Raw genomic sequence first — 18,636 nt, forward strand, 5'->3', positions numbered from 1 at the left:
CACTGTTTGTGGTACACTGTTTGTGGTACACTGTTTGTGGTACACTTTGTGGTACACTGTTTGTGGTACACTGTTTGTGGTGCACTGTTTGTGGTACACTGTTTGTGGTGCACTGTTTGTGGTACGCTGTTTATGGTACACTGTTTGTGGTACGCTGTTTTTGGTGCCGTGTTTATGGTACACTGTTTGTGGTACGCTGTTTGTGGTACACTGTTTTTGGTGCCGTGTTTATGGTGCACTGTTTATGGTACACTGTTTGTGGTACACTGTTTGTGGTACCGTGTTTATGGTACACTGTTTGTGGTACACTGTTTGTGGTACGCTGTTTATGGTACACTGTTTGTGGTACGCTGTTTTTGGTGCCGTGTTTATGGTACACTGTTTGTGGTACGCTGTTTGTGGTACGCTGTTTGTGGTGCACTGTTTTTGGTGCCGTGTTTATGGTGCACTGTTTATGGTACACTGTTTGTGGTACACTGTTTGTGGTACCGTGTTTATGGTACACTGTTTGTGGTACGCTGTTTTTGGTGCCGTGTTTATGGTGCACTGTTTATGGTACACTGTTTGTGGTACACTGTTTTTGGTGCCGTGTTTATGGTGCACTGTTTATGGTACACTGTTTGTGGTACACTGTTTGTGGTACCGTGTTTATGGTACACTGTTTGTGGTACGCTGTTTATGGTACACTGTTTGTGGTGCACTGTTTTTGGTGCCGTGTTTATGGTGCACTGTTTATGGTACACTGTTTGTGGTACACTGTTTGTGGTACCGTGTTTATGGTACACTGTTTGTGGTACGCTGTTTTTGGTGCCGTGTTTATGGTGCACTGTTTATGGTACACTGTTTGTGGTACACTGTTTATGGTGCACTGTTTGTGGTACACTGTTTATGGTACACTGTTTGTGGTACACTGTTTATGGTGCACTGTTTGTGGTACACTGTTTGTGGTACACTGTTTATGGTACACTGTTTGTGGTACACTGTTTGTGGTACACTGTTTGTGGTACACTGTTTATGGTACACTGTTTGTGGTACACTGTTTGTGGTACACTGTTTGTGGTACACTGTTTATGGTACACTGTTTGTGGTACACTGTTTGTGGTGCACTGTTTATGGTACACTGTTTGTGGTACACTGTTTGTGGTACACTGTTTGTGGTACACTGTTTATGGTGCACTGTTTATGGTACACTGTTTGTGGTACACTGTTTGTGGTACACTGTTTGTGGTACCGTGTTTATGGTACACTGTTTGTGGTACCGTGTTTATGGTGCACTGTTTGTGGTGCACTGTTTGTGGTACACTGTTTGTGGTACCGTGTTTATGGTGCACTGTTTATGGTACACTGCTTGTGGTGCACTGTTTATGGTACCGTGTTTATGGTACACTGTTTTTGGTACCGTGTTTATGGTACACTGTTTTTGGTACCCTGTTTGTGGGTTAGTGGCTGCTGTCCACAATTTACAATCCATCCATTGTACTGAAGTGAAACCCAGGGGTCTGTCCCCACAAATTCCTATAGGGTCATCCTCTGGACCGAGAGTGAAATTTCATAAATTCCACCACTAAATATTTTATCAATTGTGCTTTGTAGGATTACACAGGGATTGGCCATTCGGCCCAACCAATCCATGTTGGTGTTTATGCTCCACTCAAACCTCCTCCCATTTTTCCCATCTAAATCTACCATCGTAACCCTGTGTTCTCCTTTCCCTCGCATCCTTATCAATTTCCCCTTAAATGTCTTGACACTGTTCACTTCAACCACTCGCTGTGGGAGCGAGTTCCACATTTTGTATAAAGAAGTTTCTTACTCACTCCCTATTGGAAATTTTGGTGACTATCATTTATAGATGGCTTCTAGACGTGCTCTTGCCCACGTGAGCAAACATTCTGTCGGTATCCAGCCTATCAAACCCTTTCAGCATTTTAAAGATCTAAATTAGAGAACTTCGGATCACCTCCTCAAGAGGAAAGAAGACCCAGCCTGTTGATCTTTTCCTGATTTGTAAACCAATGCCATTCTGATATCACCCTTGTGAATCTGGTGTGCACACTCTCTGTTCCCTCTACATCCTTTTTGCAATCCTGTTTGGATAGACAGTTGTTCCGGGGTGTTGATTGATGTGTATCTGAGGCAGCAGGGCACCGTGCTTTAAGTTGAACCAAATGAAGGGAAGCTAAATAAATTTCAAGTAGCTGTTTTCTGAATATTGCCTTCCCTTTCCCTGGTATTACAGTTTGACGAAAGTTTGTTAAGTGTTAGATAGTTTGGGGCAGCACGGTGGCACAGTGGTTAGCATTGCTGCCTACGGCACTGAGGACCCGGGTTCGAATCCCGGCCCTGGGTCACTGTCCGTGAGGAGTTTGCACATTCTCCCCGTGTCTGCGTGGGTTTCGCCCCCACAACCCAAAGATGTGCAGGATAGGTAGATTGACCACTCTAAATTGCCCCTTAATTGGAAAAAATAATTCGGTACTCTAAATTTATTTTTTTTAAAGTGTTACACAGTTTGAAGCTGGAAGCTGCTGCCAAGGTCCTGATTTGATTGTGTCACTCCGTCACAGGGCTGTCTTTATACTCTTGTCAATTCTCACTATTTGTGGCTTACTGTTTTCTGTTTCTCCCAGGTACCAATTACTTTACTGGATTTCAAGGATTTTCCAACTATGGAAGTTATGCATATAACCCCGGAACGCCAAACTCCAGTGCGGGAATGAAACACGGTAAAATTGCAGACTTGAATTTAGTTTTGAACAAACAAAGGATTTTAGCGCTTCTGCAAAATATTCAGCGAGTGGTACAGGGTTGTGAATGGGGGGAGTTACGGGATTGTGAATGGGGGGAGTTACGGGATTGTGAATGGGGGGGGTATGGGATTGTGAATGGGGGGGTATTGGATTGTGAATGGGGGGGTATGGGATTGTGAATGTGGGATACGGTGTTGTGAATGGGGGGGTAACGGGATTGTGAATGGGGGGGTATGGGATTGTGATTGGGGGGGTGGGGGTATGGGATTGTGAATGGGGGGGTGGGGGTATGGGATTGTGATTGGGGGGATATGGGATTGTGAATGGGGGGGTGGGGGTATGGGATTGTGAATGGGGGGGTGGGGGTATGGGATTGTGAATGGGGGATATGGGATTGTGAATGGGGGTGACGGGATTGTGAATGAGGGGTAACGGGATTGTGAATGGGGGTAAAGGGATTGTGAATGGGGGGTATGGGATTGTGAATGGGGGGGGTAAAGGGATTGTGAATGGGGGTGACGGGATTGTGAATGGGGGTATGGGATTGTGAATGGGGGGTAAAGGGATTGTTAATGGGGGTAACGGGATTGTGAATGGGGGGTGACGGGATTGTGAATGGGGGGTTATGGCATTGTGAATGGGGGGTAAAGGGATTGTGAATGGGGGGTACGGTGTTGTGAATGGGGGGGTAACGGGATTGTGAATGGGGGGTACGGTGTTGTGAATGGGGGTTACGGGTTTGTGAATACATCGATACATAGAAGATAGGAGCAGGAGGAGGCCATTCTGCCCTTCGAGCCTGCTCTGCCATTCATCACGATCATGACTGATCATCCAACTCAATAGCCTAATCCTGCTTTCTCCCCATAGCCTTTGACCCCCATTCTCCCCAAATGCTGTATCCAGCTACCTCTTGAATATATTCAAAGTTTTAGCATCAACTACTTCCTGTGGTAATGAATTCCACAGGCTCACCACTCTTTGTGTGAAGAAATGTCTCCTTATCTCTGTCCAAAATGATTTACCCTGAATCCTCAGACTGTGACCCCTGGTTCTGGACACACCCATCATTGGTAACATCTTCCCTGCGTCTACCCCGTCTAGTCCTGTTAGAATTTTATAAGTCTCTATGAGATCCCTCCTTATTCTTCTGAACTCCAGCGAGAACAATCCCAACCTAGTCAATCTCTCCTCATATGACAGTCCCGCCATCCCTGGAATCAGTCTGGTAAACCTTTGCTGCCCTCCCTCGAGAGCAACAACATCCTTCCTCAGAGAAGGAGACCAAAACTGCGCACAATACTCCAGGTGTGGCCTCACCAACACAATTGCAGCAACAAATCCCTGCTTCTTTAAAATAGAGATTAGGAGAATTTATTTCAGCCAGAGGGTGGTGAATCTGTGGAACTCTTTGCCGCAGAAGGCTATGGAGGCCAATTCACTGAGTGTCTTTAAGACAGAGATAGCTAGGTTCTTGATTAATAAGGGGATATGGGGTTATGGGGAGAAGGCAGGAGAATGGGGATGAGAAAAATATCAGCCATGATTGAATGGCGGATCAGACTCGATGGGCTGAGTGGCCTAATTCTGCTCCTAGGTCTTATGGTCTTCTATACTCGAAACCTCTCGCAATGAAGGCCAACATACCATTAGCCTTCTTTACCGCCTGCTGCACCTGCATGCTTACCTTCAGTGACTGGTGCACAAGGACACCCAGGTCCCGCTGTACACTCCCCTCTCCCAATTTACAACCATTCAGATAGTAATCTGCCTTCCTGTTTTTGCTTCCAAAGTGAGCAACCTCACACTTATCCAAATTATACTGCATCTGCCATTGATTTGCCCACTTGCCCAACCTGTCCAGATCTTGCTGTAGGATCCCTGCATCCTAACCCCACTAGTTACTGCTTGTCAATTTGAAAAGGGCCCATTAAACCCTGCTCTTTGTTTCCTCTCTGCCAACCAGTTTTATATCCACCTCAATACATTTCCCCCAATCCCATGCACTAATTTTGCACAATAATCTCTTCTGCGGACGTTGTCAAACGCCTTCTGAAAGTCCAAATATATCACATCGACTGGCTCCCCCTTGTCAACTGTACTGGTTACCTATTCAAAGAATTCCAGTAAATGGAGGTTACGGGGTTGTGAATGGGGGGGGGGGGGGGGTTGTGAATGGGGTTACGGGGTTGTGAATGGGGGGGTACAGTTTTGTGAATGGGGTTATGGGGTTGTGAATGGGGAGGGAGAGTACAGGGTTGTGAATGGGGGAGGGTGGGTACAGGGTTGTGAATGGGAGGGTTGTGAATGGGGGTACGGGGTTGTGAATGGGGAGGGGGGTGAGTACGGGGTTGTGAGTGGGGTACGGGGTTGTGAATGGGGGAGGGAGGGTACGGGGTTGTGAAGGGGGTATGGGGTTGTGAATGTGGTAGGGAGGGTGAGTACGGGGTTGTGAATGGGGGTACGGGGTTGTGAATGGGGGTACAGGGTTGTGAATGGGGGAGGTACACGGTTGTGAATGGGGGGATACACGGTTGTGAATGGGGGTACAGGGTTGTGAATGGGGGTATAGGGTTGTGAATGGGGGTATAGGGTTGTGAATGGGGTTACGGGGTTGTGAATGGGGAGGGGGGTGAGTACTGGGTTGTGAGTGGGGGAGGGAGGGTACAGGGTTGTGAATGGGAGGGTTGTGAATGGGGGAGGGAGGGTACGGGGTTGTGAAGGGGGTACGGGGTTGTGAATGGGGGTACGGGGTTGTGAAGGGGGTACGGGGTTGTGAAGGGGGTACGGGGTTGTGAATGGGGTAGGGAGGGTGAGTACGGGGTTGTGAATGGGGGTACGGGGTTGTGAAGGGGGTACGGGGTTGTGAATGGGGTAGGGAGGGTGAGTACGGGGTTGTGAATGGGGGTACGGGGCTGTGAAGGAGGTACGGGGTTGTGAATGGGGTAGGGAGGGTGAGTACGGGGTTGTGAATGGGGGTACAGGGTTGTGAATGGGGGGGTACACGGTTGTGAATGGGGGGTACACGGTTGTGAATGGGGGTACAGGGTTGTGAATGGGGGTATAGGGTTGTGAATGGGGAGGGGGAGGGTGAGTACGGGGTTGTGAATGGGGGTACAGGGTTGTGAATGGGGGGGTACAGGGTTGTGAATGGGGGTACGGGGTTGTGAATGGGAGTACAGGGTTGTGAATGGGGGTATAGGGTTGTGAATGGGGGTACAGGGTTGTGAAATGGGAGTGCGCGCTCCATCATTCCGTCCCATCGGCTTTCATAATTGGGCCAGAAATTGCCCACTTTTGGCCAAGTGGCTAATCGACTAAACGATGCCCGCGGGGCGGTCTACAAATGTGAAGTTTGAATTCAGCGGGCGTGTTCACCAATCCCCCACTGGGAGCCGTTTCTATCAGGAACTCGGGCACTGATTGGCTGAGAGAAGTTTGCAGACTCAACCCAAATGTGTGGAGGGTCAGGGACACTGCTGGAGGTTAACCAACCAAAATGAACAAGTAGGGGCAATTTTAACTGGGATGCAAGAACAGAGAGATCTGGAAGGGGGCAGGTTAAATTGAGAAGGCAGGGCAGCACGGTGGCGCAGTGGTTAGCACTCTGCCTCACGGCGCAGAGGTCCCAGGTTCGATCCCGGCTCTGGGTCACTGTCCGTGTGGAATTTGCGCATTCTTCCCGTGTTTGCGTGGGTTTCGCCCCCACAACCCAAAGATGTGCAGGGTAGGTGGATTGGCTTCGATAAATTGCCCCTTAATTAGAAAAAATGCATTGGATAGTCTAAATTTATCAAATAAAAATTCAGAAGGCTGAAAAAGGCAAAGATCCCAAATGGATCTTCACTATTAGAGGCAGCATCCAAGAGGGTTCTGGTGAATCAATGGTTCACCCTCAGTAGGGGATTGTTTCCAATTCTGGGCACAGCATTGAGGACATCACTGCCTTGGAAAGGGTGCGGAGGAGATTTCCCGGAATGGGATTGGGGATGAAGTTACGTGGAGAGACTGGAGAAGCCGGGATTGTTCTCTGTGGAGCAGAGAAGGTGAAGGAGAATTATTAACAATTCTGTTCGTATCCATGTGGAGGTTTTAATCAAACAAACAAGGAGGAACTGTCTCCAGGTGGGTCAGAAATCAGAGGAGATGGATTTAAGGTGATTGCCAGAAAATCAAAGGATGGGCTGAAGAGGCTTTTTGGCAGTGGGTTGGGATCTGGAGACAATTCCAGTGAAGCCACATCTGCTGAATGAATAAAAAAGAAAATAACCTCTTTCAAAAGGAAATTGGATAAATATTTGAAAAGAGGACCTTGCAGGACAATGGGAATGGAGGTGGGGGTGATGGAATCGCTCTTTCCAAGAGCTGGAACTTGCATGATGTGGCCGGCGACCCATTTCTGTGCTGTATGAATGAAATCCACATCTATCTTCCTGCTGTGTCCCACTCAGTCAATCTGACCCGTTATTAAGTGACGATTTGATCTTGTTTTTGATGCTGAGGGACTGAAGAATGTTGGGTGTTGCAGACGTTCTTTTAACGCTTTGCATTCCCCTGATCAAAATCTTGTTGGTGGTTTCAGCAATCAATGAGTTAACCCCTCTACTGAATACTTTGATTCTGTTGCAGCTGCTAACTGCCCTACTGAGCACGGCGATGGTAATGTGATGACTGCTGGCAATGTCATCTCCAGTTTCCAGCCCCCACAAGAATCCACAGAGTTCCTCAGTGACTCGGAGGCTACAGAACCAACAGGAACAGGCGAAGAACTTCAAGAAGCAAGTATGTCAGTTGTGTTTTAGCGATTAAAGTGAAAAGAGCTGCTTTTTCATCAAATATTTCCAGTTGGAGTAACTTGCATTGGATGCATTTTAAAAGATTGAATTTCGTTGTAAAATCATGAGAAAATCTAAACGTCACTTCTTGACATCCGACAACATTAGCCCATCGCTGACTCTCTCTCCACCAACATCATTGAGCAGAAACCTGATGGATTGTTAACTGTGTTAATTCAGGTGCAGGACTCCCAGGGGGTTCCGTTTGTATTTCAGATTTACAGAGTCTGCGGGATTTGGTGTTGATACTAACAGTGTGCTGAAGTGACGCTTGCTGTCTTTGGAGATTACGTTTGTTGTATTTTAACTAAGTCTTCAAACTGAAAAGAAATGAGTGATTTCTGTTGCAATATCTTCAGTGCCTGCCTTCTGATCAATGGCTCTCGTGCCTTGCGAGAGAAACTAGCAAAACCACGATGTTGTGTTGTACAATGTTTGCACAATGCAATGCTTGACTGTTACTGAAAATAACAGAATGATTGACCTGTGCGGTAACTGGTTTCAGATCAATATTTCCTGGAGAAAGCCCTGACTTTAGCTGAGCGACACGCAAGTGCCCTTCTGGACTATTCCATCACTGGTGATGCCAAGATGCTGCTCGCTGTTCAACGCCACCTTACTGCAGTTCAAGACCAGAATGGAGATACGTGAGTTGTTCAAAAATGCCATTGCTCCTTAGCGATGTAGCTCACTGCGGAGCGCTTGTGAAGTCTCTCTGGTTGGTTCCAGTTAATAGCACATAGATTCTTACAGCACAGAATCAGCTCAATGGGTCTAACCACTGTCTGTTGCCACTGGAGAGAGATGATGGGCCTTTGGTTTCACGTCTCATCTGAAAAACGTCACGTCTAACGGTGCAGCACTCCCTTAGCACTGGCACTGGGGGTGTCACCTTGCAGGACTGGAACCCACCCAGACCCCAACTCCTAAAATCCACATCGTTCCCAGAGTGGTGAATGAGGGGGAACTGGGTCAGGGTTAATAAAATTACACCTTCGCTGGTTTCCTGGACATAAGCAAGTTCTCAAGTGGAGAATATAAACCTTGGAGTAAAATACTACAAAATATTGCATAGTTAGACTGTTTTCAAAGTCAGCTTTTTTCCAAGATTAATTTTATTATTTCTATCTTCCCTAGGAATGATGAGTGAAATAAAATGTGAGAAAGGTGCAGAGATATTACATTTCCTGTATCACAGCACTTGACATGCGTCATGCTCAAATCTTCCTTCACTACCCAGAGGAATAATCAGGCCCGGGATTCTCCCCTACCCGGCGGGGCGGGGGGTCCCGGTGTGTCGGGGTGGCGTGAACCACTCCGGTGTCGGGCCGTCCCAAAAGGTGCGGAATTCTCCGCACCTTTAGGGGCTAGGCCCCCTCCGGAGTGGTTTCCACTCCGCCGGCTGGCGTGAATGGCCTTTGGCGCCAGACCAGCCGGGGCCGAAAGGACTTCGCCGGCCGGCGTAAGTCCGCGCATGCACCGGAGCGTCAGCGGCTGCTGACGTCATACCGGTGCATTCACAGGGGAGGGGGGTCTCTTCCGCCCTTCACCATGGCGGGGGCGGAAAAAAAAGAGTGCCCCCACGGCACAGGCCCGCCCGCCGATCGGTGGGCCCCGATTGCGGGCCAGGCCACCGTGGGGGCACCCCCGGAGTCAGATCGCCCCGCGCCCCCCACCCCGGAGCCTGCCCGCGCCGCCAATCCCACCGGTACCAGTGGTGGTTTAAACCACGCCGGCGGGAAAGGCCTGTCAGCGGCAGGACTTCGGCCCATCGCGGGCCGGAGAATTGCCGTGGGGGGCCCACCGACCCCCCGGGGGGTCGGAGAATTCCGCCCCAGATGTTTGTCTTTTGATATCTCAACTGTTTCAGCCACATTTCAGAGACTTTTGCCACAATAGTTAGTGTTAAAGTGTGTCAGCGAATGGCGTTAACCAGGGAATTGTGGAAAACGAAAAAGGATTTATTAAATCTGCAAAGTGCCCAGCTTCACTGGTGAATATTTGTGTGTGGTGAAATCTGCCCGGAATATTCTCTAGTACTGAAGGCCTGATTTGAACAGTGGAGACACTGGACGATGGAGTTGGAAAACCGGTAGTAGTGCTTCATAAAGGACAGCTAGATAAAGTCATATACAATATCATAGAATTTACAGTGCAGAAGGAGGCCATTCGGCCCATTGAGTCTGCACAGACCCTTGGAAAGAGCACCCTACTTAAGCCCACACCTCCACCCTATCCCAGTAACCCCACCCCACATTTGTTTAGGCAATAGGGGCAATTTAGCATGGCCAATCCAACTAACCTGCACATCTTTGGACTATGGGAGGAAACCGGAGCACCCGGAGGAAACCCACGCACACACGGGGAGAACGTGCAGACGTCAAGTGGAATAGAAGGAGAAATGATGAAAGGAGCAGAAGTCGACCATTCAACCCATCGAGCCTGTCCGCCTTTCAATATGATCATGGCTGTTCTTGCACATCCACTCCCCATATCCCTCGACTCCATAAGACACCAAAAATCAGTCTATCCCCTGCCTTAAGTACATGCAGCAAGGGCGTGTTCACAACCTGCTGGAGTAGAGATTGTGAAAGGCTCACAATTTGCTGGGTGAAGACAATTTCTCCTTCTGTATTGTAAAATTCAGGACCGCATTTTTAAAATCAAAATTACTCAAACAATTCAAAATGAGATTGAGGAAGGACAAGTACAACTGACCCTTAAAACTGAGGTACCTAAAGAGTTAAATTATTTCTCTGTATTGCCGAGGAGTACGGACTTTTGCAGCAACAATGTTGAAACTATGAAGAGTGCCAAACTGAACAGTTTTCCTCTGTGTTTCTGTCTTGAATAACAGAGCTTTACATCTCGCAATTATTCATCTCCAACCTGCCGTTGCTAAACACCTTTTACAAGTTATCATTAGCCTTCCTGAGAAAAGCATCATCAACATGAGGAACGATCTTTATCAGGTACGGTTTATTCATTGTCAAGCTAGGAGAGCTTCACTGATATATGTCTAATTATATATGTACAACCGGAGTGCCTTTGAGGGAGATATTGCAGTTCGGGATTGAGGGAGATATTACAGTTCGGGATTGAGGGAGATATTACAGTTCGGGATTGAGGGAGATATTACAGTTCGGGATTGAGGGAGATATTACAGTTCGGGATTGAGGGAGATATTACAGTTCGGGATTGAGGGAGATATTAGAGTTCCGGATTGAGGGAGATATTGCAGTTCGGGATTGAGGGAGATATTGCAGTTCGGGATTGAGGGAGATATTACAATTCGGGATTGAGGGACATATTACAGTTCGGGATTGAGGGAGATATTGCAGTTCGGGATTGAGAGAGATATTGCAGTTCGGGATTGAGAGAGATATTACAGTTCGGGATTGAGGGAGATATTGCAGTTCGGGATTGAGAGAGATATTACAGTTCGGGATTGAGGGAGATATTGCAGTTCCGGATTGAGGGAGATATTGCAGTTCGGGATTGAGGGAGATATTACAGTTCGGGATTGAGAGAGATATTGCAGTTCCGGATTGAGGGAGATATTGCAGTTCGGGATTGAGAGAGATATTACAGTTCGGGATTGAGGGAGATATTGCAGTTCGGGATTGAGGGAGATATTACAGTTCGGGATTGAGGGAGATATTGCAGTTCGGGATTGAGAGAGATATTACAGTTCGAGATTGAGAGAGATATTGCAGTTCCGGATTGAGGGAGATATTGCAGTTCGGGATTGAGGGAGATATTACAGTTCGGGATTGAGAGAGATATTATAGTTCGGGATTGAGGGAGATATTACAGTTCGGGATTGAGGGAGATATTACAGTTCGGGATTGAGGGACATATTACAGTTCGGGATTGAGGGACATATTGCAGTTCGGGATTGAGGGAGATATTACAGTTCCGGGAATTCAATCAGCTGCTTCATTTAAGGCTTCACCAATTGTAGACATTGGTGAATCTGGTTGGATGACATTGTTCTATCTGGTTACATATTGGATCCTTTTGACAAATATCAATGGTTATGATATTTGTATTCAATCAGGTGTTTTGTACAATCTGTATACTTTCCCACCAGTAGAAACTAGCAGTAAAATCTAGAATGTTTATAACACAGCCCAGGCCATTCAGTTCATCTAGTCTGTGCATGATGTTTGTTCAAGTAATTCCAAACTATATATTGTATATATTCAAAATAATTCCACTTTCTCCCCATACTCTATTATCAATCTCAAACTATTCCCACTCTCTCCCCATAGCCCTGTATCAATCCCCAAACTAATCCCACTGCCCCACTCTCTCCCCATAGCCCTGTATCAATCCCCAAACTAATCCGACTGCCCCGCTCTCTCCCCATAGCCCAGCATCAATCCCAAACTAATCCCTCTACCCCACTCTCTCCCCATAGCCCTGTATCAATCCCAAACTAATCCCACTGCCCCACTCTCTCCCCATAGCCCTGTATCAATCCCCAAACTAATCCCACTGCCCCACTCTCTCCCCATAGCCCTGTATCAATCCCCAAACTAATCCCACTGCCCCACTCTCTCCCCATAGCCCTGTATCAATCCCCAAACTAATCCCACTGCCCCACTCTCTCCCCATAGCCCTGTATCAATCCCCAAACTAATCCGACTGCCCCGCTCTCTCCCCATAGCCCAGCATCAATCCCAAACTAATCCCTCTACCCCACTCTCTCCCCATAGCCCTGTATCAATCCCAAACTAATCCCACTGCCCCACTCTCTCCCCATAGCCCTGTATCAATCCCCAAACTAATCCCACTACCCCACTCTCTCACTATAGCCCTGTATCAATTCCCAAACTAATCCCACTGCCCCACTCTCTCCCCGTAGCCCTGTATCAATCCCAAACTAATCCCACTCACCCACTCTCTCCCCATAGCCCTGCATCAATCCCCAAACTAATCCCACTGCCCCACTCTCTCCCCACAATCCTGTATCAATCCCCAAACTAATCCCACTGTCCCACCCTCTCCCCATAGCCTGTATCAATCCCCAAACTAATCCCACTGCCCCACTCTCTCCCCATAGCCCTGTATCAATCCCCAAACTAATCCCACTGCCCCACTATCGCCCCATAGCCCTGTATCAATCCCCAAACTAATCCCACTGCCCCACTCTCTCCCCATAGCCCTGTATCAATCCCCAAACTAATCCCACTGCCCTGCTCTCTCCCCGTAGCCCTGTATCAATCCCAAACTAATCCCACTCACCCACTCTCTCCCCATAGCCCTGTATCAATCCCCAAACTAATCCCACTGCCCTGCTCTCTCTCCGTAGCCCTGTATCAATCCCCAAACTAATCCCACTGCCCCACTCTCTCCCCATAGCCCTGTATCAATCTCCAAACTAATTCCACTGCCCCGCTCTCTCCCCATAGTCTCTGATTCACATATTTATCCAAATTTCCTTGCAAAGATGCTCTACCTCAGACATTCCCTGTGCTAAGATATTCGACGCACCAACAGCCACTGCGCAAAGAAATTCCTACAAAATAGTTCCTCCTGGTCGGAATTTGAAATCGCTGACTTTGTCTCTTATCTTTCCAAGAAGGCAAGTTTCACTTTTCTTTTCCCATCACTGGCATTATCCACACTTTGAGCTCTGAGTTTTTAAGTCCTTTATATAATGTTAACAAAGCAACATTTTATACAAAGTTTTCAGTGTCTCCTTCCTCTCGAGCTCTATTTTCCTATTTGTAAAACCCAGAATGCAGCTGGAATTGTCTAATGGTTTTATTTTACCTGAACACTCATTCAGGAACTTTTGCACTTTATTTGCTTTTGAGTCAAGTGTCAGTGTTTATTTCCCATCTCTAGTTACTCTAAAGGGTGTTGTGTCAGGCTGATAGTTTTAACCAGATTGGGTAAAATAGCCAATCACACCTTGTAGTAATTAGTAACCCAGTGCGGTTTTGGGAAGAATCCAGCAGCTTTAATCCAAATCCCCACAGTGCAGGAGGGGGCCATTCGGCCCATCGGGTCTGCACCGAGCCTCTGAAAGAGCACCTCATCCAGGCCCACTACCACACCCTATCCCCATAACCCCACCTAACCTGCACATCTTTGGACTGTGGGAGGAAACCGGAGCACCCGGAGGAAACCCACGCAGACACGGGGAGGATGTGCAGACTCCGCACAGTCACCTGAGGTCGGAATCGAACCCGGGTCCCTGGTGCTGTGAGGCTGCAGTGCTAACCACTGTGCCACCGTGCTGCCTCGGCGTGTCCGCAAGTTACTCAATTTATTGAACTCACTTTCATTCTGAACCTTGTGACATTTGAACTCCTGATCCCTGGATTGTTGGTGCTTTCCGAGTTATTGTATCCTGGATTTTCAATAAGATATCTTTACCCCTATACTCAAATCTTCTTGTAATAAAGGCCAACATACCATTTGCCTCTTTAACTGCTTGCCTGTATGTCAGCTTTCAGAGACCTATGAACAAGGACACCTGAGTGCTTTAGAAGTTCAACACACCCCAGCATCTCACTATTTGAGAAATACTCTTTCTGTTCCTCCTACCAAAATGGATAACCTCCCATTTCTCCACATTCCATCCGTCAAATTTTTACCATCTGTCTTAGTCTCTCCATATTCCCTTGAAATCTCTTTGCATTCTCCTTCTCGCACTTCCACGTAGCTTTGTGTCATCTGCAAACTTGGAAAGAATTATTATTAATATTACAATTAATCCCCACATGCAAAACATTGCTATTGATTGTGAACAGCTGGGGCAATATCCCACTAGACACAGCCTGCCAACCTGATAATTATTCCTTTTATTCCTTCTCATGTGTTTTCTGTCCATTAACCAGTTCTCAATCCATATCCCCCCCCCCCCCCCCCCCCCAGTCCCATTTGCTGCAATTTTGTTTACTAATCTCTTGTGTGGGCCCTTATCAAATTTTCGGGAAATTTTATATACCACATCCACTGGTTCTGCCTTACTTATTCTGCTAGTTACAGCCTCAAAATAAAACTCCCAGCAGATTTTTAAAATATGATTTCCCTTTCACAAATCCTTGGTGACTGTGCCCAATCCTGCCATTACGTCATAAAGTGTCCTGTTACTACATCCTTTTTATGGATTCTAGCATTTTTCCACTATTGATACCAGGATATAACAGGTCTGTTGTTCCCCATTTTCTTTCTCCCTCCTTTCTTAAGTAGTGGGGTTATAATTGCCACCCTCCAATCTGCAGTAACCATTCCAGAGTCTATAGAATTTTGAAAGGCCATCGCCAATGCCATCTACTACCTCTACAGCCACCTATTTCAACACTCTGGGATGTGGAGCATCTACTTCAAATTCCATTAATTTCTCTAAACTCTTTTTTACTAATAACATCTTGCAGTTCCTCATTTACACTCGTCCCCTGATTCTCCAGATTTCTGGGAGGTTCTTTGTATTTTCCATTTTGTTTTGTGAAAACAGACAAAGTATTTATTTAGTTTCTCTGCCATTTCCTTATTCCCCATTATACATTTTCCTGACTGTTTGTGATGGACTCACATTTCTTCATTGAAGCTTTTCTAGTCCATTTTTATGTTTCTCTCTAGTTTCTCTCGCATTCTATTTTCCCTTTCTTAATCAATTTCTTGGTCCTCCTTTGCAGAATTCTAAAATGCTCCCATTTCTCAGGCTTCCATTTTTTGGCAACTTCATAGAATCCTTCCATTGCTCCCTCTGGGGTAGAGAATTCCAATGATTCACAACCCTTGGAGTGAAGTAATTTCCCCTCTTCTCAGCCTGACATGATCGCCCTCTTGTCCTGAGACCCTGTCCCCCGTGTTTTAAATTCCCAGCCAGGAGAAACAATCTCTCAGCAGCCGATCAAATCCTTCAGAGATGGACAATCATTCTCGTAAACTCAAGATAATATGGGACCAATTTACTGAGCCTCTCGCCATAGGACAACTCCCAATTTAGTGAACCTTTACTGAGCCGCCCCAATGCAAATAAATCCTTTCTTAAATGTGGAGACCAACGCTGCACACAGAGGCTAACTTTTAACATTCCTTTTGCCAGCACACCCAAGTCTTTTTGCACATCAACATTTTAAAATATTCTGTTTTTTCTATCCTTGCGATCAAAGTGAATAACTTCACATTTATACTCCATCTGCCATCTTTTTGCTCATTCACTTAACCTTTCTATCCCTGTGACACTCTACAGTTCACTGCCTGCCAGTTTGAAAATGCTCCATTTCTGTCCACTCTTTGCTTCCATGCCGTTAACCAATTCTTGATCTGTACTAATATATTACCCCTAATTCCATGAGTCCTTATCTTGCCTATTATGTGGCACCTTATTGAAAGCCTTTTGGAAATCCGGGTATACTACATCTACTGGTTCCCCTTCATCTACCTAACTAGATACATTCTCCAAAAAACTCCAATTTATTTGTCAAACAGGACTTCCCTTTAATAAAGCTATGTTAACTTGCCCTAATCGTACTCTGCTTTTCTAAGCAATATTACTCAGACTTCCTAAAGAAGGAATGTTTCCCAGTGATTGATTTTAGTCTAACTGGACTGTAGTTCATTATTTTCTCTCTCTCTCTCTCTTTTTCTGTCTCCTTCCTTGAAAAGCCATGTAATATTTGTCAATTTCTAATCTGATGGGACTGTTCCTGAATTTAAGGAATTTTGGGAAAGTGGGGATTTTTCAACCTGATTCCCATTATCTATTCCAAAGAAGCTGTGCTCGCCAACGCTCTTTAATTGTTCTAGTATTGACAGTGAGTCTCTCTGAACTGTGCACAAAACCAGGAGTGTTTCCTTTTCAGACTCCATTGCACCTGGCAGTGATCACAAAGCAGGTGGAGGTGGTGGAGGCGTTGCTGCAAGCTGGAGCTGATGTGGGTCTCCTGGATTGCCACAGTAACTCAGTCCTACACCTGGCTGCGGAGCAGGGAGATGTGAAGATGCTGGGCGTCCTGCTAAGCAAAAGGAGCAAAGCTGTCCTTGAACTCCTCCGTCTGCGAAATAATGCAGGTGTGTAGATCAGGGATTGTGAGGCAGCCCTACCCCACGGGAGGAGATGGGCCTCTCTGATTTCCACAGTGCTGGTCTGTTGAATCTTATAATTGACAGTGGATAAATAATATTTTACACTGAAGAGGATGATTATTAAGAGTGCCTGTCCCTCATGAAGGATTTTTAAGAATGAGCAGAATTCCTTCCAAATGTTTTGATTTTTGTCGCTTATTTTTACATTTTACACCCCTGAGGATTGTGAACTTGATGTGGAGATGCCGGCGTTGGACTGGGGTGAGCACAGTAAGAAGTCTTACAACACCAGGTTAAAGTCCAAAAGGTTTGTTTCAAACACTAGCTTTCGGAGCACTGCTCCTTCCTCAGGTGAATCTGATGTTGTAAGACTTCTGATTGTGGACTTGGCTGTGTTAATTCTGAAGCAATTTCTATTGCAGAAATCTACAGGATTGGTTTTGTGTTGAGTCAGTGGAATTGATCTGTCCAAACACGTGACTCAGCCCCAAGCTCAGAAAAGCAGACCTTAGTGTATAATAATCTTTATTATTGTCACAAGTAGGCTTACGTTAACACTGCAATGAAGTTACTGTGAAAAGCCCCTAGTCGCCACACTCCGGTACCTGAACGGGTACACGGAGGGAGAATTCAGAATATCCAATTCACCTAACAGCACGTCTTTCGGGACTTGTGGGAGGAAACCGGAGCACCCGGAGGAAACCCACGCAGACACGGGGAGAACATGCAGACTCCTCACAGACAGTGACCCAAGCCAAAGGGCAGCACGGTAGCATGGTGGTTAGCATAAATGCTTCACAGCTCCAGGGTCCCAGGTTCGGTTCCCGGCTGGGTCACTGTCTGTGCGGAGTCTGCACGTCCTCCCAGTGTGTGCGTGGGTTTCCTCCAGGTGCTCCGGTTTCCTCCCACAGTCCAAAGATGTGCGGGTTAGGTGGATTGGCCATGCTAAATTGCCCGTAGTGTCCTAAAAAGTAAGGTTGGGGGGGGGGGGGGTTGTTGGGTTACGGGTATAGGGTGGATACGTGGGTTTGAGTAGGGTGATCATTGCTCGGCACAACATCGAGGGCCGAAGGGCCTGTTCTGTGCTGTACTGTTCTATGTTCTAAGCCGGGAATCGAACCTGGGACCCTGGAGCTGTGAAGCAACAGTGCTAACCACTGGATAAAGGCAAATCACTGCGGATGCTGGAATCTGAAACCAAAAGAGAAAATGCTGGAAAATCTCAGCGGGTCTGGCAGCGTCTGTAAGGAGAGAAAAGAGTTGATGTTTCGAGTCCAGATGACCCTTTGCCAAAGCTAAAGCACAGAAATTGGGAGATATTTATACTGTAGGGTGAGGGAATGAAAGATGAGTCATAGCCACAGAAACCAAGGGAAAGGAGTGCGAATGGCAGTCCCCAGAGGGAATAAAAGGTGTGAAAGGCCAAACAGCAGGGAAACTAAAATCAGAGGGTGCTAACCACTGTGCTACCATGCTGCAGTGTAATGTTTCCATTTCCTACACCAATTATCTTTAGTGCCCAATAAGAGGCATTGTTGCTGTTCAGACCCACCAGAGTGGCTTGAATATTAAGACCATAAGACATAGGAGCAGAATGAAGCCATTCAGCCCATTGGTTCTGCTCCGCCATTCAATCATGGCATTTTTTGCATTCTCATTCTCCTGCCTTCTTCCCCATACCCCTGACCTGCTTATTAATCAAGAACCTATCCATCTCTGTCTTAAAGACACTCAGTGATTTGGCCTCCACAGCCTTCTGCGGCAAAGTGTTCCACAGATTCACCACCCTCTGGCTGAAGAAATTCCTCCTCATCTCTGTTTTAAAGGATCGTCCTTTCAGTCTGAAGCTGTGCCCTCTGGTTCTGGTTCCTCTTACTAGTGGAAATATCCTCTCCATGTCTACTCTTTCTAAGCCTCTCAGTATTCAAGGATGTGAGCAAATAGCCACAAGTACTTTCACGGAGCGAAGAAACTGACATCTTCTTCGCAGCCTCCAACAC

At 46.7% G+C, this 18,636-nt stretch overlaps 1 protein-coding gene across 5 annotated transcripts in view; it reads left to right on the forward strand.

The window, feature by feature from the left end:
- nfkb1 (nuclear factor of kappa light polypeptide gene enhancer in B-cells 1) overlaps positions 1–18,636 on the forward strand; it is a 107,484-nt gene that overhangs the window by 66,773 nt on the left and 22,075 nt on the right. For all 5 annotated transcript variants that reach the window (XM_038792889.1, XM_038792892.1, XM_038792893.1 and 2 more), the window contains 5 exons: positions 2,631–2,726; positions 7,380–7,532; positions 8,091–8,232; positions 10,443–10,557; positions 16,414–16,621. In XM_038792889.1, coding sequence (XP_038648817.1) covers positions 2,631–2,726; positions 7,380–7,532; positions 8,091–8,232; positions 10,443–10,557; positions 16,414–16,621 — 714 coding nt within the window. The remainder of the gene's footprint in view (positions 1–2,630; positions 2,727–7,379; positions 7,533–8,090; positions 8,233–10,442; positions 10,558–16,413; positions 16,622–18,636) is intronic.

This window comes from Scyliorhinus canicula, chromosome 3, assembly GCF_902713615.1.
Source record: "Scyliorhinus canicula chromosome 3, sScyCan1.1, whole genome shotgun sequence".
Classification (NCBI taxonomy): domain Eukaryota; kingdom Metazoa; phylum Chordata; class Chondrichthyes; order Carcharhiniformes; family Scyliorhinidae; genus Scyliorhinus; species Scyliorhinus canicula.